Source organism: Podarcis vaucheri (genome assembly GCF_965113315.1).
Source record: "Podarcis vaucheri genome assembly, chromosome: 7".
In the NCBI taxonomy this organism is placed as follows: Eukaryota; Metazoa; Chordata; class Lepidosauria; order Squamata; family Lacertidae; genus Podarcis; species Podarcis vaucheri.
The window spans coordinates 52,070,705-52,091,565 of NC_138765.1; the positions used below are offsets into that span (position 1 = coordinate 52,070,705).

The 20,861-nt window shown below is 48.0% G+C and overlaps 1 protein-coding gene across 1 annotated transcript; it reads right to left on the reverse strand.

The window, feature by feature from the left end:
• Nucleotides 1-377: 377 nt before the first annotated feature.
• On the reverse strand, nucleotides 378-20,015 carry TCF25 (TCF25 ribosome quality control complex subunit). The gene is made up of 18 exons (XM_082229170.1): nucleotides 19,740-20,015; nucleotides 18,079-18,228; nucleotides 17,562-17,636; nucleotides 17,018-17,151; nucleotides 14,407-14,472; nucleotides 12,696-12,778; nucleotides 11,290-11,420; nucleotides 8,311-8,410; nucleotides 6,931-7,024; nucleotides 6,584-6,676; nucleotides 6,185-6,290; nucleotides 5,627-5,786; nucleotides 4,864-4,951; nucleotides 4,052-4,210; nucleotides 3,527-3,617; nucleotides 2,158-2,237; nucleotides 1,085-1,157; nucleotides 378-618 (listed from the first exon to the last, which is right to left on the reverse strand). The coding sequence occupies exons 1-18, from the start codon at nucleotides 19,956-19,958 to the stop codon at nucleotides 454-456; spliced, it is 2,067 nt and encodes a 688-aa protein (XP_082085296.1). The 5' UTR covers nucleotides 19,959-20,015; the 3' UTR covers nucleotides 378-453.
• Nucleotides 20,016-20,861: the final 846 nt, after the last annotated feature.

The window sequence follows — 20,861 nt, forward strand, 5'->3', positions numbered from 1 at the left end:
ATTTGGTAACACAATTTTTCCTCTCTCTCTCTCTCTCACCATATAGTTATATGGTGATGTTGCTGCTGTTGCACTATCCCACCTTGGATCAGGCCATGACCTGGTAGTGGGTCTTGATCCAATAGTTGAAGACTGGTGCTCTAGCCTATGTGGTTTCAGTGGCAGGAGCCACTGAGAAAAGGCAGGCAACTGACACAAAAAATCTCTCTGTCCTTAGGCAGGACAGTTGCATGTTAGCGAAACCTGGATCTCATGAAAGCAACTGTGTGCAGCTTTCAGAGCAAAGGGCCATTTCTTCCCTATCAGTTGTGCCAAGATGATAACCATGCCCTTTTTTCTGGTGTGTGCATGTTTAAGGCACAGAGACACTCTACCCCTTTGGCTTATGATTGTTTATTTTGCGGCAAGGGAAGTTACAGAAGGGGCGGAAAGGAAGTTCTGGGGTGCAAGGGCCTAGTCCCACTCTCCCCCATCCCCCTCGGGGTTGTCGTCCCGTGGTGGCTCCTGGAACTGGATATTTGCCAGCATGTCCCGCATGGCTGCCATCAGTCTGTTCACACCTTGGTTCAGATTCTGTCCTGCACCCGGCTCTTCCTCTCCACCAGCTCTGACTTCTCCCTGAAACACAGCACAGGTCAGGGAGTTATACAAGGCAGCTTGACTGGAAGAGGTGCTGGGCACTGAAGGAGAACCAGCCCAGTCTTTGGGGTCCTCAGAAGAAATGCTAGAAAGAAGCTTATCTCGGTCTCTTTGCTGAAAATTCTCCACCTCTTCTGCTCCTCATACACTTAGGGAGGAAGGCCTGGACACTCCAGTCTTCTCAGTGGGAGAACCTGGCAGACTGGATTGTAGAAGCACACTAGATGGGGCTGATGGGAGTTGGATCAAGCAAAAGAGGGACCATCTAGTCCAGCCTCCTGTTCTCACAGTTGCCAACTTGGTGCCCATTATGGGAAACCTGCAGGCAGGACCCAAGTGCAAGAGCACCCTCCCCTCCTCCCGTTCCCAGCACCTAGTACTCAGAAGCATGCAGCCACTCAACACACCTGCCTTACCTTGGCCAGTCATTTCACACTCAACATACCTGCAAGTTGAAGTTTGGCAAGAGTGAGCGAAAGAAGAGAGATAAAGTGCTTTCATTGGCTGGATGGGTTGCCCTGGAAAAAAAAGAGAAAGTCTGGTCACAAATGGACCTCCTCCTCTTTCCTAGGAGAGCGGGAACGTCATGGCACTTCATGAGCCAGGGAGCGTGCAATTTTGAACTACTATCCAGAAAGACAGTCTGGTGCAACGGATCTTAATGCTGGGCTAAGCTAAGACTCTGGTTCCAGTCCCCACTCAGCTATGAAACTCACTGGGTAAACTTCAACCAATCACAGGGGCAAGAGGCCGATTTTATGTCATCTGAACTGTTTGGAGGACCGGTGGGATACAAAAGGCAATGTAAAAAGAATAAATAGTTGGCCCCCTGCGTGGGAAGAACAAAGTGAGATGGGGAAGGGTGGGTGGGTCTTTGATGCACTGAGGAGGAGATGGACCACAACTTATGAGCAAAGTATGTACTCTGCAGGCAAAAGGCCCCAGGTTCCATCCCTGTTATCTCCAATAGGAGGTGATGGGAAAGAACATTCTCTACCTGATTCCCCAGAGCACCTCTGCTACTCAGAGAAGACAATAATGAGTGTGATGGGCAGGTAGGCTGGCCTGGAATAAGGCAGCTGACTGGTGTCCATTGGGACTAGAAAGCAGGGAGACCAAGAGGAGCCAGAGTTAAGGGAGAGGTGGAGCCAACTAATTCTAGCTTTTTAGTTTTGTCCCCATCCTTCTCCTTGCTGAGTTCTACAAGGGCAGCATTGAGGCTGAGGAGGAGAAAGCTGACAGGCAGTGACACCTGTTGGACTGGTTGTAAGTAAACGGGGGAGATTACTGAGGGAAAACCGAGAATGGTGGAGCAGTGCCCCATTTGCCCTAACGGACCAGTTTCCACTGCCTGTATAAAAACTCATAAACACAATGCATGTGTAAAAGATTCAGAGAACTGGACCACTTCTGGTCCTTCCTGGGGTTTTTTGTCTACCCCAGGCTGACACAGATCTAAGTAAATATCCAAGCTACTGAATTGGATGGAGGTGTGCAGGAAGCAGCAACAGGTGGTACCTTTCTGGCCTTGTGTACGAAACAATGGAGTCCAGAGGCGGCAGGGGGTCAAACCCCATTATCGGCTGGGAGGTCACTTCCTTGAGAGAGGGAGGGAAATGGAATCCAGGTCAGAACTCATCACCATCTTTGTATTTAGTTGTAGCATTTTTTTTACCCTGCTTTTCAGCAAATAGGCTCCTAGAGCAGCTTACAGAAGAGCAGTAACTAACAAGACAATCCTTGTCAGTAGGCTTACGGTCTAAAATACATGTACCCAAAGGGAAAAGAGAAGCAAATTCAGGCACCCCTTCTTAAAATTAAAATATTTGTTCCCATATTTGTTCCAGCTTGAGTGGAAACAGTTCAGGGAGAGACGCCTGATGTAGCTGATCTCTGGGCAGAGCCGATGGAGTGGCCCTGCTTTGCTTCCCTCCCTTTGCTGCTTCCTACTGGATTACTTCCTACTGGGGACGCGGGTGGCGCTGTGGGTAAAACCTCAGCGCCTAGGACTTGCCGATTGCATGGTCGGCGGTTCGAATCCCCGCGGCGGGGTGCGCTCCCGTCGTTCGGTCCCAGCGCCTGCCAACCTAGCAGTTCGAAAGCACCCTTAAGTGCAAGTAGATAAATAGGTACCGCTTTATAGCGGGAAGGTAAATGGCGTTTCCGTGTGTTGCTCTGGTGCCGGTTCGCCGCAGCAGCTTCGTCACGCTGGCCACGTGACCCGGAAGTGTCTGTGGACGGCACTGGCTCCCGGCCTCTAGAGTGAGATGAGTGTGCAACCCTAGAGTCTGTCAAGACTGGCCCGTACAGGCAGGGGTACCTTTACCTTTTACTGGATTACTTATAAAGTGCCAAATATGCACTAGGTGCTGCACAAAAAAACATACAAAAACGGGTTCCTGCCTGTAGGCTTACAATCTAGAAATATGAGACAAAAGAAGAAGGGAACTTTGTACAAGCTGGGAGAGCTGTGAAAGAAAAAATGTGGCTGCTCTCAAGGTGGTGGCAGATGCAGCCCTGGGATGGCTAGCAAGGCCCCTTGTGGGTGGGAGGGGCCTAAATGGCAGTAGAGCTGATAAGCTTGCTATACTGACGAGAGGCACAGTGCACACTTGCCATGCAGAAGGTCCCAGACATTCCCATTAAATGGTATCAGGCAACAGTGCTGGGAGAAGCCTCTGCTCTCCAGCTAACAACACTGTGCAGGATGGGCTATTGCCAGCTCAATACCAGCCAGCTCCTTATGCCCAAAGAACTGTGATATGGGAGCCCAGAAAGGCCATATTGAGCAGAATCAGAAGAAGGAAGAGATACCGACAGGATATGCTCCCCATAAAAAATAGGTTTGTGAGGTGCAGCTATGCCCCTGCCCCATCCATTCTCTCACCGGAGGCAATGCTGCTGTGGCTTCCCTTATCTCCGAGAGGATCACATGGCGGTAGACATTTCTGGGAGCGTTCTGGTACCTTGCCTTTCGCCTAAGGGCCAAAAATATTTCAGAGAAGTGGCTCTAATTTGCTATATGCATCCCTCGGAGCTCTCTTTCCCAGCCACACGTAAGCAAAGGCCTCCTCTGCAGAAACACATTGGCACCCAGGGCTGCTCACAGATTGCCAGAATCCCCCAAAAGTAGCTGCATTCAGTCAGCCCAGTTAGCAGTTCTTGACATGATAGCTTCAAAAAGGTTTCTTTCCCGGCCACCCTCAAATTAGCTGGCACATCTAAGCAGGCACCAAGCACAGCCCACTGCCCAGCTATGTCTCTCCCCCACCCCCTGGTTGTTGAACGCTCTCTTCTCTCAACAGGAGGGTAACAGCATGCAGGAGCCAGCAGAATATGGCAGGGAATGCTTGGAGCCAGAGCGGGAATGAATTCTGCCCGCCATCATCCTGGAGCAGGTGCAGAGACTCACTTCTGCTCAGCCTCCTCCAACATTGGGTCCTTGGCATCCACCATCCGCAACACCTCATGCACGTTTGTTTCGAGCCAGGCCATGACAGCCGGGTCCTTCCAGAGGGAATGGGTCCTCCCAAGATAGAGGGCAACCAGCTGGTTCAGCACAGGGGGCGAACTGCAGAGGGAAAACGAGACACCTTTAAACATGGCAGCTTAAAGCATGTTGCTGCCTTAGAGGTAGACTTGCTGAGGGCAAGTCCTCACAGGAGGAGAAACGAGAGCAGAAGGCCTCAGTTCCACTACTAGGCATCAAGGCTGATGAAGACAGCGGAGCTGAGCCACCCAATAAGGCATTTTCACTTTTAGCAGGGCACATTACACTTTTATTCTGCCCTTGTCCTGGGGGAAAGGCCAGAGTCAGAAGTCATCCTTATGTCCATTCCATAGACTGTGACCTGCCCCTCCGACACTGTAGCAACAACAGACCAGTCTTGAACCAGAAACGTGCCCAGCCTCTTTGCTGTAGAGATCCCTTGATGCTTGCTGAAAGCATTAGAAGAAGCTTCTGCTCTCCTGCTGACTGCCATTGGCCCCAGAAACTGACAACACGAGCACCCATGTAAGCAACTGATTCTCAGTTTGACCTGACGTTGCTGACATGCAATCCTCTGGTTCTGATGCTTCCCTTGGTATTCTGAAAAACCTCCCCCCAATCTTGCTAGTACTCAATAAGAAGATTCAGCTGCTGACACCACAAAACGCCTCACTCCATTCCTGTAAGACTTGCATGTTCTTGGACTGCAAAGAGCATTTTCACACACTCCTTACCTCAACTGGGCGTCCAGTCCAAAGAATGCATGGGATGCTACTGTGGAATCTGGCTGCACACTACAGCGATCCAACAAAGGCATAAGAACTGGAAGAGGCATGAAGAGAAAGAAATGAGAGGGAAAGACCTCCAACCGCCACAAATGCTGCTGCACGGGTACTGAAAATGGGTCACAATATTGCTCTGCCTGTTGTTCTTTTACTCTTCCCACCACAGAAACAAGTTCTGAATGAAATGGACTTGCAAGGAGTGAGGTGCCATTAAAACCACACAACAGAACTTTTCCTGGCCCCTGATTATTATTTTTAAGGGGTTTTGTTTGAAGTCGCTGTGAAGGAGCAGAAAGGGCGTGCCTTGTCATGGGTCAGCAGCCCAAACTGGACTCCCTTTGTTTGGAGCAGAAGACATTCCCTGCTCAGCCATGCAAGGCTGTCTTGGCAGACCTTATATTCCTTTGGAGCCTGGGGCTGGAAGGGGAAACTGGGCAGGCCCCTCCCAGGGACGAGGCAGTCACAGCATGATGAAAGGCAGGACCCATGTGCTGCTCCTGGCTAAAGCGTGACAGTGTCTTGAAGGGAAAGCGTGGACAAAGAGGAGACGACCAGTCACGGGAAATCTTGATTAAAGCAACCCAACCCCCCTCTGAGGTTTAGCATTACTGCCCTCCCTGAGCCACCACTGCTGAGGGAATATGAAGGGCTTTATTCACAGCTGCGGCCTTCTGTACACCCATCTTGGAACATTTTACACAGACAGACTCACCATTTGGGAACATGACCAGTGACTGCCGAATGAGGCTGGCAGCTCTTTCGTGGGCTTGGTTGATCTCCGACTCTGGGAGGTCTTCCTGCTGGCTCAGAAAGAAATATGCCAGAGGGACTGAGAAGGCAAAGTTTGGGAGTTGAGACAGGTTCCGATGACCCTAAAGGTGGGGGGCAGGAAGGGGGGGGGAGAAGAGGAAGAGAAGCTATGTAAGTATCTGGTTGACAGCTGAGCTGATTTTTAAGAAGCTTGTATCCCATTTTTTGACCCTAAATGGGGCCACAAAGAAAATTACCAGTTAAATGCAACACATTAACAGTCCATAAAACCAAACACAGAAAGTCAACAGTAACTCTAGTGGTAAATTGCATTATAAGAGTTGCTCATGAACAGGCTGCAGTTACGACCAGCTCCAGAGGAATCGGAAGCACCACAGGCTGTGGCCAGAGTGACTCACACCTAATTCTTCTGCAGGTGGTGGGGTGACCTTCTGGCAACTCAGCCAGACTCTTCCGTTCTCAGCACACTTCCTGCCAGGGCCACCCACTAGCAACTCACCTCCCACTCCTGAAACATGCGTGTCAGGAAGGCGTACTCTCTTGCTCGTAGCGACAGCAAATCAATTATCAGCAGTATGCACAGCGGGTCATTCTCTGGATCAAGGCTTTGGAGATGGGAGTGGAATTCAAGGGTGGGGAGATTAAAAACCATGTGAGTCTATTGCAAAACCAACCAGCAATAGTCAAGACCAACCAGCAAATTAACCAACCCTTCTCCATGTCTACATAAGGGAGTTAACTGCCCCCTTAAAAACTTTTAGAGAAATTAAGGGCTCAGTTATGTAAACACACACCTGCTCAGGGTAGAGGTGGGAGACGGGTGTGCTGCTCAGTCCTCCCACCAAGTCTAAAAGACAGACCAGAGGCCTCAAGCTGCCTTATAAGAACCAGTAGTTACCTCAGAATAAGTTTGCAGAACTCCAGGGCGGTGCGAGGACAACCTCTCCTCTCTAGGAAAATCATATGCTTGAACAGAGCCAGATAGAAGGCTCTGAGAGGAACAGCAAAAAAAAGCAAAGATTAATAATTAACAATATAACAACAACAATTCAGTCTGGGCATGGAAAAGGGCATAAACAGTAATGCAGCTCAAGGCAGATTCAACAGGCTTGATCAGCCATGAAGGGCAGCACATTCTGGTTCGACTCCTTTCCTGGCTTGTGCAAAGAAGTCATCTATCTTTAGAGTGAGAAGCCCTGACTGAGCAAGCAAACTCCCATTCGGCACTGTCAATGGGACTCTTACCTGTTCTCTGGCCTCCGGTAGTCCAGTCTGCAGGTCCCGCTGGTGAGGCTGAACATTGGGTGAAAGGCGCACTCCAGGGTGTAGAGGGCTCTTTCTGCAAAAGAGGCACCAAGAGTGGGGCATGGCTGAGTCACCTTCTGTAGCCTTTCATGTACTGATTATATTCTTCAAAAACAAGGCGAGGTATTACATTTTAATACTTTAAGCCCATATGGCTTGGGTGCAGGATACCACCTCCCTACCAACTTGCATGCTGCCTTAGATCGTAATAACTTAAGAAGAGCCTGCCGGATCAGACCGATGGCCCATCTAGCCCAGCATCCTCTTCTCACAGGGCCAGCCTACGGGAAATCAGCAAGCAGGGCTCAAGTACAAGTGCAGTCCCCACTTCTGTGGTTTTCTGCAACTGGTATTCAGCTGTGGTGGACAGGCCTTCCTCCATTCCTAGCAATATTGTAGATTTTTAATGATACTGTGATTTGAACTGTTGCAACCTGCCTGAGTGATGCAAATGCATTTGAAGTATTAGAACAGAAATCTAATATATACACTATGTAATGTAAACAAACTATGCAATACAGATTTAATAACACACAGTAAGCAAGTTTTAGTGTTGGTTTTTGCTGTTGTGAGTATCATGTTTAGGTGGCAGCAAAAAGGTCAGGCAGAGGTAGCCACAAGAGCAATCCCACTCTGGTCCAAGCTACCTGGGAAATTGGTGTGTGTGTGTGTTCCCTCCTGTAGCACCAGAGCAGCGGTAGCTAACATGATGCCACCTGGATGTTGTAGGCTGCAACTTCCATCATCTCTGACCATTGGTGATGCTGGGAGTTGTGGATCAATAACATCTGGAGGACACTATATTGGTTACCCCTGTCCTGGAGGCAGGAGACACCACTCATCTTTGGAGTTGGTTTTTTTATTGTTAAAATATTGTCATTCCATTTCTCTGTCAAATCAGCATTAAACCCAGGTTCCACTAAATGCCAGAAATACTAAAATTAGTATTCTACTGTTGTTGAAATAGCTAGAGTGGAAACATGATGAACTGAAAGGGGACTTCATAGATGAGGTGCCACAGCTGAGAAGGCCCTGTTCCCTTCAAGGCTGACTCTAAAGAGGAAGTGGAAGGTGCTTCCTAATCCAGGTTCCTATGAAACAGTTGCATCCCAGGGGGTGAAGAGCAATGCTCTGGATTACTAGCTGGTGACACATATGGCTCCCACAATCCCCTATTCTGGAAGGCATGGCCCTCTTTAGAACACATGCATCCTTCTAGACTCCATCCTCTGTTTTGGGGAGAACCATAATTCCATGAGCAGCTCAAGCAATACAGCACAGCCCTCCCAGCTTCTACTTTGGCTGCCCTCAGCTTCTTACCAACAAGGTCTCTGGCCATCTCCTGGTCCTCCTGCATCCGACAGACGTCACTGAGCTGTAAGAGTGAGTCTACATGCGAAGGGTTCATCTGGAGCAAAAGCTGCAAGCAGACAGATGAAGCAAGCATTTTGAAATCTATGATATGGCCATTTCCTTCTCTTCATATTTTATTGATCCGGAGGATGACTTTTCATGAAAACAGCCGGCTACATAATAACAGGCTAGGGAACAAACAATTACTCCAAGATGTGAAACATTCAGTTCTTTGATTGCTCCGAAGTGGTGTATTAAGTGAAATTCCAATGGGCTGCACTTCACCTTGAATGAACTCCCAAGCCCATCAACTGTGAATGGTGCAAGAAAACAGATCTAAGATTAGAGAGGGATCTCCGGGGTGGGGGTGGGGCTGACCAGAATCACTACAAAGTTTTCAGTCAGCCTGATTAGGCACCACCATATACATACAAGACAACGAATTTCAGAACTTGTACTGTGAGACAGTTGATGACCTGAGGAGTCACACTAGGACATCTTGACTAGTCAATTGGTCAACAAGGGCCTAACCCCTTGGAGTTGAAGGAAGCAAAGGCAGCTGCAGTGTGGTGTGGGGGAGGCACATGCTGGTGGGACAGGACAGGACAGGGTCGTACCATGCCTAAGGGGCTGCACACACCACAAGCTTTGATGCCTGCAAATCGCAACCCCAACCCACCCCTATCCCAATCACTATTAGCTGGGAAATAACAGGACCACCCAGCTCTAGTTGTGGGGTATCTGTCTGACCACTTGTAGGCCACAGAATGCTGAACTCAGCAGACATTTGGTCTGACCATAACCCACTGTGCCAAGGCTTGGATTGCGACAACTGAGTGTCATCTGAATTTGCAAAGCTGCAGCTTCTAGCTGCTCCCTTCTGTTTCTCCCCAAGCCAAAGACGCCCATCAAGCACAGATCCCATGCCCAAGCAATGAGTGGTGAGAGTGCAAAGCGTGAGTCTTCCCCAGACAAAGGGTCTTCTATCTAAAAAACAGAACAGTGAAGTTTCAAAGAGCCGTGTTTGCCCTCATCGGGGAAGGGGAAGGGGGGGGGGAGGCTGGGGGCTCTCCAAGCTCAATGTCCTGATTATGCTAATATTAGGCCAAGAATGATTTGCCTGCTTTGTGTGTACCATCAAAGTTGTTGCCCAACTTAATTCACCAGGATATGGTCAGTAAAGTCTCAAAGCAGAGCCTGTTCTGCTAAAGTACCAAGAGAAATTAGGCACTCCTTTCTTCAAATCTGGAAAAAGAAGTTTAAAAATAGCACAGCTGCCTATTCAAATCTTGCTTGTTAGAATCCACTCAGCGCTCTCTTTGCTCACCCCCACCTTCTGTCCCAGACAGGAGGGGCGTCCTCAGCCAGGGGCTTGCTTTATGGATGAGTTCATCCAGGTCAACAACAATGGCTGCCAGCCCAATGTGGAAATCAAGTTCCTTTATGACAGGCAGGGCAACCTCTGTGCTACAGGAGAGCCTTGTTCCACATCAGATTTCTGCTCCATAGAGTAACAGAACAGACTGCCTCTTCCTGAACCAATGACTTCAAGTTACAAGAAAGTAGATTGAGACTAAACACCAGCAAGAACTTTCTGACAGTAAGAGCTGTTTGAGAGTGGAGCAGACTCCCTTGGGAGGTGTGGACTCTCCTTCAATGGAGGTGTTTAAGCAGAGGTTGGATGACCATCTGTCATGAATGCTTTAGCTGAGATTCCTGCATTGCAGAGGACTGGACTAGATGACCCTTGGGCTTTCGTTCCAACTCTATGATTCCCCACAGGACCAGGAGTACAGACCAAAGCATCAACGAACATAATTATATCGCAATCCCAAAAGTGATTTTTGAATTTTCAGAAAGAGAGATACAAAGGAGGAACTTCCAGCTACCCTCCCACAAAATACAGACTCAGCCTTTGGAATTCACTGCCTCAGGCTGTTGTGACGCTACCAATATAGCTTGCTTTTGGAAAAGGATTAGGTGAAAACATCAGTCACTAGTAGCAAAATCTTCCAAGATACAAAAATGTGGCAGCAGATAATGCTTTAGAAACCCACCATCATCAAGGGTCTCTTTAGTCACTGAACCCTTCAGTCCAAATCTTACAAACATGGGCAAACATTGTGCATAAGATCTGGGCAAAAGGATGCAGGATCTGTGACTATGCTATGTACTGTGAAGGACTAGAGCCCAGAATGCAGCAGGGTTTGCCATCTTTTGTCATATAGCTCCATGTAATGACAAACTCATTGTCCTGTACTCTGAAGGCCAAACTAGACAAGACATTTGTCATGCAGTTTGTTTTCTGCTGTGTTTGAGTTTAAAAACAGAAGGGGAAGGAGCCTTCTTAACCATTTCCCCCTGGCACATTCACAACCAGAATCGCTCACCCACCCATGCCTACAATTCAATTATTCTGTTTGCTGATGGGGAATATCAAAGGAAGCTCCCCTTCAGGTTGTGCAGGGAGAGGAGAAATTCTGATCATGACTGTGGCTATGGGGCAAAGGGATGCAATCTGATTTGGCTCCCTGCCCCTGCAAGCCATGGCAAACTACATGAGCAAAGACACATCTCATTTGGTCCCAAGACATGGCACTTCTTGCCCACGCTGGCTGCAACCACTTTTTCCAGCTGTCCACCTCTGACCACTAGAGTGTAAGGACATCACAGTATACATGCCCTGCTTGTGAACCTCCTACAGTGGCCACTGCCAGCCTTGGGTCAGAGCAATTCCACAGATGGAATGTTGATCTACCTGGACCATTGCTCTGACACAGGAGGGTCCTTCTTGTAAAACATTCAACATGCAATCGCCTGATACAATACAGGTTGGCAGACTGCTGGATATTCAGAGACCAGGTACTGGCAACAGCAAAAATGGCTGCCATTCTTACAAGTGGGTTCTGATCATCGCAGCAGGGCCTTGTCCGATTGAGAACCTACCACCAGATTGTTTGGATCCATGGACTCCACGGCATCCAAGAACTTGAACTGCACCTGCTGGTATTCTCGATGGTGCTCAAATGCAAAGTGTTGTACCCCTCGCTTTGTTTCTAGCAGCGCCATGGATATGCCTAGGCAGAATTGGGGACGAAGAGGGGAGAGAAAGAGGGCTGTTAATGCACGATGCAATATATTTACAGCACCTAAGGGAGCATGCCCAACCCAACTTAACTAGTTCTGTTAGTTGACTCCCTAAAGCAAGTGTGGGAAACCTTTAGATCAGCCTTTCTCAACCTTGGGTCCCCAAATGTTGTTGGACTTCAACTCTCATCATCGCTGACCACTGCTCCCACTAGCTAGGGGGAGTTGGAGTCCAACAACATCTGAGAACCCAAGGTTTAGGAAGGCTGTTCTAGATGTTGCTGAACCACAACTCCCATCATTCCTGGCTACTGGCCATGCTTGCTGGGGCTGATGGGAGTGGTAGTTCAGCAACACCTGGAAGGTCAAAGGTTTCCTGCTCTTGCGCCAAAGCAAGGATTCTTGCTTTCTCCAGGCTTAAAAACAAATTGAGGCTCCAAGCAAGCACACAGGCAAAGAAGTGTGGGCAGTCAGGGTTATAGATACTTGGTTAAGGAGATAAATTTTCCTTTCCGACATCTTCCAGAAAGCTAGACTGCGCAATGATTCCAGGCACAGAGGAAGAGACCTCCTTTTGGTCACATAAAGAGAAAGGTGGGTGGTAAAAGGTAAAGGTACCCCTGCCCGTACGGGCCAGTCGTGTCCGACTCTAGGGTTGCGCGCTCATCTCGCTCAAGAGGCCGGGAGCCAGCGCCGTCCGAAGACACTTCCGGGTCACGTAGCCAGCGTGACGAAGCTGCAACTGGCAAGCCAGCACCAGTGCCGCACACGGAAACGCCGTTTACCTTCCCGCTATAAAGCGGTACCTATTTATCTACTTGCACTTAGGGGTGCTTTTGAACTGCTAGGTGGGCAGGAGCTGGGACCGAACGACGGGAGCTCACCCTGCCGCGGGGATTCGAACCACCGACTTTACGATCAGCAAGTCCTAGGCACTGAGGTTTTACCCACAGCGCCACCCGCGTGGTGGGTGGAGTGACATACAAACACTGCTCCTACATGTCAGCTCAGCACATGCGGTCCTGCTACTTGACATGTGAAGATGTACTTCCTCACACACAAAATAAAGCAGCCTGCCCCAAATTGGCTGGGAATGACGGGAGTTCTAGTCCAAAACATCTGGAGGAAACTAAGTGGAAGGGGAAGATTGCACTAAAGTCACAGCTATGAAGATGTAATCAGCAACCAGGCATGTGTTTCCAACACAGGTGTAAAGCCAGTGGGAGTGCACAGAGCACCTGAGGGAAGCAGGGAAAGCCTCTCACCTGTTTTGCTATGGCGTGGCCAAGTGTTCTTAGGCACTGTCAGCCACGTGCTGCGGACATACTGGCGCTGCCTCTGCCGTGGCCTGCAGAAGAAACAGAACTTGGAGACTGAATGCAAGACCAATGAATACCACAAGGTTTACCACAGTGACACACAGAGAGAGACACATACACAAACAAGCAGAAACACTCAGGCAAAATATTAATAATAATTATACTCCGCTGGGTTTCCCCAGCCACTCTAGGCGGCTTCCAGCAAAATATTAAAATACAATGTTATTTTAGCTGAACAAACTGATGAAAATTACTTTTGATATTTATTTTATTTATAAAATTTATATCCCATTCTTTAATGCAAACAATCTCAGGGTGGCCACATTCCAATAAAACAATAAAAATACACACAGTAATCCCCCCACAATAAAACATTAAAAACAGAACAAAAAATGCAATTTTCAATCTGCTTCATATGATGGCTCAGCATTTCATCTCCTATCCAGATTTCCAATGAGCCCTGTCTTAAGGGGCATTTATTTACCTGAGCCCTTATCTAATTTTCAGATTGGTCTTCTAGTCCACATGGCTGATGGCTTCATTTGGAGCATTCTTTTACCATGAAAGGACTCTGTCCATGTGACTGACCTGCCCTGGCTTCCTCCTGTGGTTACCTAATGTGTATCATAAATATATTCTGGTACCGGTCACTAATAATGAACCATACATTATAGATATTACTGCAATTTTTTAATGCTATTTTTGTGATATACAAATAACATGAGAAGGGAAAAAATGCAATCTGGTCTCTCAGAATTAGGAAGGTCAGATATCATCTCCTTCCCACCTAACTAGAAAGCCATCTTTTTCATTAGCAGACTTCTCTCTGTTTCTGCCTTTCCCCACCTGTTGCCTCCCACAACCCCCATCAGCCCCAGTCAGTACAAGTTTGCTGACTGGGGCTGATGAGAACTGTAGTCCAAACCAGGGCACCAGGTTAGTGAAGGTTGCTCTACACTTTGCTGTGCTCTGCCAGTAGTTGCCGCTATCTTGCTGAAGCAAACAGCACTATAAGCACCAACTACTAGCACAGCACAAAAAATTACAAAATGCACCAAAACGAAGCAAACACCCACAGGATCTCCCACGTAGAGGAAACTTGTTTAAGTCTGACGCTGCAAGCTGCTCACGCGCTCTTTGTAAACAAATCAGAGAGTCATACTGGGACCATGGCTCCTGAACCTTCAGATATCTGTGTTGGCTCCCTGCCCTCCTGAAGAAATTATAGGCTGCTTCCTGCACTTGGAACAGCAGCATAATCATGGTTCAAAGTCACCACCATGTCCTCCTTCCTACCACATCCGAATGACCTACAAGTACTCGTCCGCATCCGGGCCCCTCACACTTGTAGGCTGGGCTTTAAAGAGATTGTTTAGATTAGCACAAAGGGTTAAAAACTGACACTATCTCTAAGGAAACACTGAAGCTATTGTGCTGAGGTTCCATTTCCCTCATCTTCAGCATGTCTGAGATCTCCACAACATCCCTTGTCTCAGAGACAGTCTAAAAGTGGAGTGTTAAGCAAGAGGCATTCAAAGTTCCTCAGCCTAAAAGGCTTAAGCAAAAAGTATGTTTTTATAGGACAACTAGCAGATGCTTTAATCTCCCACAGGACCTAACTAAGCACATGCTTCACACTTCTAGAGTTTGAACTTACCTCTGATCACCAAGAACTGCTCGGGCCCCAAAATATCTCTTCAGCTCTGTTTCTGGATTCAAGTTCCTGTAAAAAAATTGTAATACAAATCAACCTATTTATTTATTTGTATTAATTATATACAAAGAACAAGAAACAGGTCTGTGCCCTGAGAAGCTTACAATCTAAAATTCAGCAGCAGGTGGGGAGAGCGCTGTTGTGCTCAGGTCCTGCTTCTGGGCTTCCCCTGGGCATCTGACTGGCCACTTTGAGAACCAGACAGGCCTTTGGCCTGCTCCAAGAGGGCTCTTCTTATGCAACAAGAGAAGGAGCAGAGATGGAGCCAGAGGCAGCCGGGTGACAAACACCAATTTGTTTCAGTTTGCTTAGGCGTAAGTCAGGGACAGGAAACCCATGGCTCTCCAGATTGCTGGCCAATGGTCATGGATGATGGAAGCTGGAGTCCAGCAACATCTGGAGGGCCACAAATTCTCCTATCCCTGATGAAGATGTTCTGGGAGACAGATTCACGCTTACAGGAAGGGAGACGTGGCAGAGGCCCTTCCCAAAAGGTATATTCAGCAACCCCTTTGCTGAAACACCCTACCTAGCCTTACATTTCTTTCCATACCTCTTCTGAGTGTTTCACTTATCTCTACTACTGGAGGAGCAGAGGCTATATTTAAAAGGGCAGAAGCAATAAGGACCACAGTAAACAAACACAGCAAGAAGCAGGGCAGCTTAATACAGCATTTTCATCTCACCACTCCTTGCCCTTTCAGTATTGCTACAAAATAGCTTTGAAACTGAAAGTGCCAATACTGCCCTCTCTTGATCAAACAGTGCAAGACATCTAACACACCACTAAACTGCCAGCAATCCTACAAGCAACTGTAAACAGGGCTGGAACTCAGTTGCACTCTGAAATACGGTGCAGAATTCTGATCTCTCAGAATGCAACCCTCTGTTTTGATCCAAATATATTTCTGACCCCTGTTGTGGAGAAAGGTTTGAAATACGCAGGCAGGTCCACTACCCCCGCCCCCCAAGTGAAAGGAGGGCTTAAGGCAGACATTTCAATGGTCAGAGTGAAAATGGTGCGTCATTCATGTAAAATGCTGCAGTAATAATAAACTGAGGGAAGCTTGTAATTTGATCTGCCCTTCTACATAACGCATGCTTTTCAGCTTTTCATACACTAAGTAGAAGAGAAGCATTTCCACCTGATCCCACCCCCACTCATCATGCCACCTCCACCTCTTTCCCCCTTTTCTTCCTAATGTTACACTAGTGTCTCAGCAAATGAAACTGGTCTGTAGACAATGTAACTGGAAAAAAGAGACATTGCACATAACTTTTGTAAACCAAGAAATCCTTAATAAAAATATGTTTGTTTGTTTTTTAAAAAGTTCAGTTTTTCCACAGACTTTTGAGAAGTTTTACCAAAAACTAGTGGGGGGACTATTGAGAAGTGCATGGAGTCTGGGGAGAAGCAAAAGCTGAAATAGGAAGAGGCAAGACAATTTAGCCACCAGAGAAGGTGAAGAAGAGATGCTCAAGTTCCATTGTTCAATTATTGCCTACCACAACCACTTCCACTTTTTGAGGATACACCACACATGTATGATTTTAAAAGACAACAATTCATTGTATTTGCATTGAGCTTCCTGTGAGGCATGCCTTATTTTCTGGAAGGGACAAACACACACACACAAACACGGAACATCTACTGAGCTGTTTCAGCTCTCCCTTCCCAGGTGTAACTTGACAGGCCAAGGATTTGGAGACACTGTTGTAGCAGCAGCACAGGAGGTGCAAGAAGTGCTGGTTGGTATAGCTGGAGGACACGCCCTTAAGTCAAGAATATGCAACATGGTGCCCTCCAAATGCTGCAGACCACAGTTCCCATCAGCCCCAGATAGTATGGCCAATACTCATTGAGATGCTGCAGTCCACAACATCTGACGGGTACTACCTTGACTATAATATGCTGCCATCTAGCATGGACTCCTACTCCCCACAGCAGCAACCAGGTCCTTCTCCAATCTCTTTAATAGTTTACAAAGCAGCAAATGGGAAAATCTAAGGTAGGTGGCAAAACATGCTCAACTCCCAGACACGAGTTGCTCACTGAGCCTGATTGTTTTCCCCATTCATCTTTGGGGAAGACATACAGTCTGCATGCTGGAAGGTACTTTGTTGGCAAATAAAGAGCAAGTTCCAGAAACTCCAGATATCAAAACCTCCACAGCACGCAGAATACATGTGGATGTGACAATATAAAACAGGGACTTCATTAGGAAGATAAAGGACTTCTGTGAATGGTGTCTAAATGCAAAACAAATGGAAAAAAGGAAGCAACAAAAGCTCTAACAGCACTCTCTAAAGCAGAGGAGGAAACCTGTGACCACTAAGCATGGCCAATGGTCAGGGATGCTGAGAGCAGTAGGCCAGCAACATATGGAAGGCTGCAGCTTAGCCACCTCCGTTCTAAAGCAAAAGTACTTTTGTGCAGGAATTTTGGTTCCTCCCACAAACATTCCACAAGCCACAGACTTCATTTGGTCAACATGCTCCCAGTCCCAAGTGTCCCTAGGTTAGGAAAACGCCTTCGTAAGACTCGGCTTCTTACCTGTGCTCTATGTAGAGCAAAGGCCGATGGTCCATGATAACTGTGCTCTGGCTCTGGCAAGGTGGCCCATTGGAGTTCTCAATCCTCACAAGGATGCTTTCAATGTCTTCTGCATCGTCCTCATCTCCAGGGCACTGTTAAGAAACATGAAAGCTTACAAGGAAAGCTGCAATATTCTGAGATTCAGCCCCTGATAAAGGAGCTGTCTGTAATGCCTTCCACGTACCCAAACATACTGCTTTAACTTGTCCTAGCACAAATTTCTTCACCCTTTTCTACTAATATGGTATGGCTGTGTGGCTGTCATGAAATCTAGTCTCTGTTCACTACATCTAGCTGGTCACCTTTCACTGGGGCTGGAATTACGTTCCCACCACATTTTAAAGAGCCAATTCTACACAAGGGTATATAAATATTTCAAATCCCAAGGGGGCCAGGAGGGTGGGATTCATCCAGCCCTGTCTTATCCTTCCTATATGCATTAGCCAGCCTCACTTGGCATCCCCCTCTGGGTGCTAAACCCACAAACCTAGTTCATATTTACCAGAGACTCGCCAGATGCATTCTTCTTATTCTTTCTTTTCTTCTTTTTCTTTCGTGATTTGTTATTTGAAATAGGCTTTTAAAAATAGAAGTGAATGGTACAATTAAGATATATATATTGCAGCATCAAACCAGAAGCAGAAACATAACTAAGGGATCTAGTCCTGAGAAAAACTTCAGCATTACTTCAGCATTTCTTTTTAAATAAATCATCTCTTGATTCACACATTCTAACACACAGGACACATTTGCATAATGGCTATCCTAGGAATTAGATGCAATCATGTAGCACATCTGACTCCTGAAAGTAAAGTTTGTCAGGAGTTTATGTCACAGCAGTCTTCCTGCTGTCACTGCTTCTGCTTCCAGGAAGCAGAATCTATACAGCCTCACATTATATGTATAAGGGTTTCCCAAGGAAAGAGCACCCTGCCTTTTCCAGGGATACATCTGGGGCACTCACTACTCTTTTACACAGTTATGTGTGTTACTGTCCCAGCTGCCTACAGGGTACTTGCCATCTGGTCCGGTTGCTCTGTCTCGTCTCCTTCTCTCCGCCTGTCAGTCTTGAGACCTTCTTTGTTCCCTGTGTCACCCTCCTCCTGCAGCCTGGAATCATCTTTGTCCTCTTTAGATACTACATCATCCTCTGCTTCTTCATTGGTTATCTGTGCAGGTAAAAATTAGTCCAGTTGAACAAACAGGACACATTCCCTAATCATTCCGTGAAATAAAAGCACAGGTTATGTTTGTTTCATTTTGCAGAATAGCAGAATAATGCAGAGGTATGGATTCTTTCACTTATCATATAAAAGGGAAACACCACAGCCTGGTGATAAGTCATGCTTTGATAGAGAAAACCACAAGTTCAATTTCTTGTAAAACACACTTAGAAAGCAGGGCCAAGAAAGCCCTCTGGTTTGATGCTTCAGAGAGCCACTATCACTCAGAGTAGATATTACTGGGCTAGACAGACCAATGGCCTGATTCTATATATGATGGCTTTCCAAGTTTATAAAACAGGGGGAAGGAGAAGAAAAGAGATTAAATGGGCCCATTTCTTTCTCTCTCCCTTATAATATTAGAATGCAGGGCCAGGAAACAAAGCTGACTAGCAGCAGTCACAGGAAAGTGCATTTCATGCAATGGAGAAATTAACTTCATGTCACCACACAATATTTGCTTTAAGAAAGCAACTTCATGGCACATAGAGCTTCCCAATACAAAGTCATTTTTTGGGGGGTGGGAGGGGGACTGTTGCCTTCAGGTCCTACTTCTAAGCTTCCCAAAAGCATTTGCTTGGTCACTATGGGGAACAGGATGCTGGACTACATGACCTTAGGGCTGATCAGTCAGGAAATTCTGATTTGCTATGACAGCTAGGGACGCGGGTGGCACTGTGAGTTAAACCACAGAGCCTAGGGCTTGCCGATCAGAACGTCGGCAGTTCGAATCCCCGTGACGGGGTGAGCTCCCGTTGCTCGGTCCCTGCTCCTGCCAACCTAGCAGTTCGAAAGCACGTCGAAGTGCAAGTAGATAAATAGGTACCGCTCTGGTGGGAAGGTAAACAGCTTTTCTGTGCGCTGCTCTGGTTCGCCAGAAGCGGCTTAGTCATGCTGGTCACATGACCCAGAAGCTGTACACCGGCTCCCTTGGCCAATAAAGTGAGATGAGCGCTGCAACCCCAGAGTCGGCCATGACTGGACCTAATGGTCAGGGGTCTACCTTTATGACAGCTAGCAGTGGAACCTCCATATACTGTGAGGGTATTCAACTGAATACCATTTGCTGGGGCAGGGAGAACATAAGAAGTGCCTAACTGCTGGATCAGGCCAAAGGGCCATCTAGTCCAACATTTCTCTTTTCACGATGGCCATCAAGAGGCCTATGGGAAGCATGCAAGTAGGACCTGAGCTTAACAGCAACTCTCTCAATTGGCATTCAGAAGCATAAACTGCCTCCAACCGTGGAGGATAAATAAAATGCCTGCTGCCTGCCATCACGCCCTGCTGCTTCTGAGCTTCTTGGAAACATCTGCCAGGCTACTACGGGAAAGCAGCGGAAGCTGAAGCGGGCGGCGGGCCTTTGCCTCTTCTTCTCCTTCTTCCTGAGCCATTATGGCAAGCCTCCTCCCGCTTCAGGGCCACACTGGCGGCAGCTCGGCAGACCCGACCCTCACCAGCTCGAAGAGGTTGGTGACCCGACCCGCCGGCTCCTGCCGGGGCCGCCTCCTGCTGCCTCCAGCCCCCGACAACGACGGCACCTCGCCGCCTCCTCCTCCACCTCCTCCGTCCTCTTCCTCCTCCTCCTCCTCGCCGCCGCCTCCCACATCGAGGCCTCCCAGAGGCGACTGCCCCCGCGACTCCCCCCTCAGCCTCCTCAAGGCCCGTCGCGACATAATAGAACCGTAGCACCCCGGGCAAGAGAAGCCGACGGACCGGAAGCCGCCTGGAGGACCCGAAAGAGAGCAGAGGCGCTTCTTCGTGACGTGTGCGCGCCGCTGCCCGAGAGGACGCCTCTGACGAGCCGGACGGCTCTGCGCATGCCTCGCTTGCCTGCGCGGTCGTTATATTTGATGCCACCAGGAGCGTGCGGCATAAGTCGCGGCTGCAGAGCAAAGCCTTCCCCTCGGGCTGCGTGTGCGCAGGTCCTCGATTCCAGCTGGAATTAAGAGCGAAGGAAGAGCCTCTTGGATCCGGCCATCCCTCATCCAAGCTCTCGCAGCGGCCGACCAGTTGCCTGAGGGAGACCCGCAAGCGGGACCCGAGCACCAGAGCGCTCTCCCCTCCTGTGGTCTCCAGCAACTGGTATTCAGAAACATCGCTGCCTCCGACTACGGATAGGGAGCCTAGTCGTCGTGGCTCGTAGCCGTCGATAGCCGCGCCCTCCATGAATGTGCCTAATTCTCTTTTAAAGCCACCCAAGTTGGGGTGGATATTGAGATTGAGGAGAAGAAAGGAGCATCGTTCTCTTGTATCTGGGCCTTTGACTGCTTGCTTTAATATGGTTAGAACTGCCATTGTGGAAAAGATTACTCATCAACTGAAACGCAGGCAAGGTCAAACAAAACTAGACTCTATATACTTTCATTTGGCCTTTTATTGATTTAGTTGGCTTTCCAAAGAAACTGCCCATTCAAGCTTGGGAAATGTAGCAGCATGTATAAATACCACAGTGGTCATGCATATTCCGTTGTTGCTGCTCTTGTTTTTGCCCCCTGAGCTACAGAGTGCAGTAAATTGGGCGATAGGCAATCTCTTACACTTCTAAATGAAGTAACAGTGCCTAACAGTGATTTCTA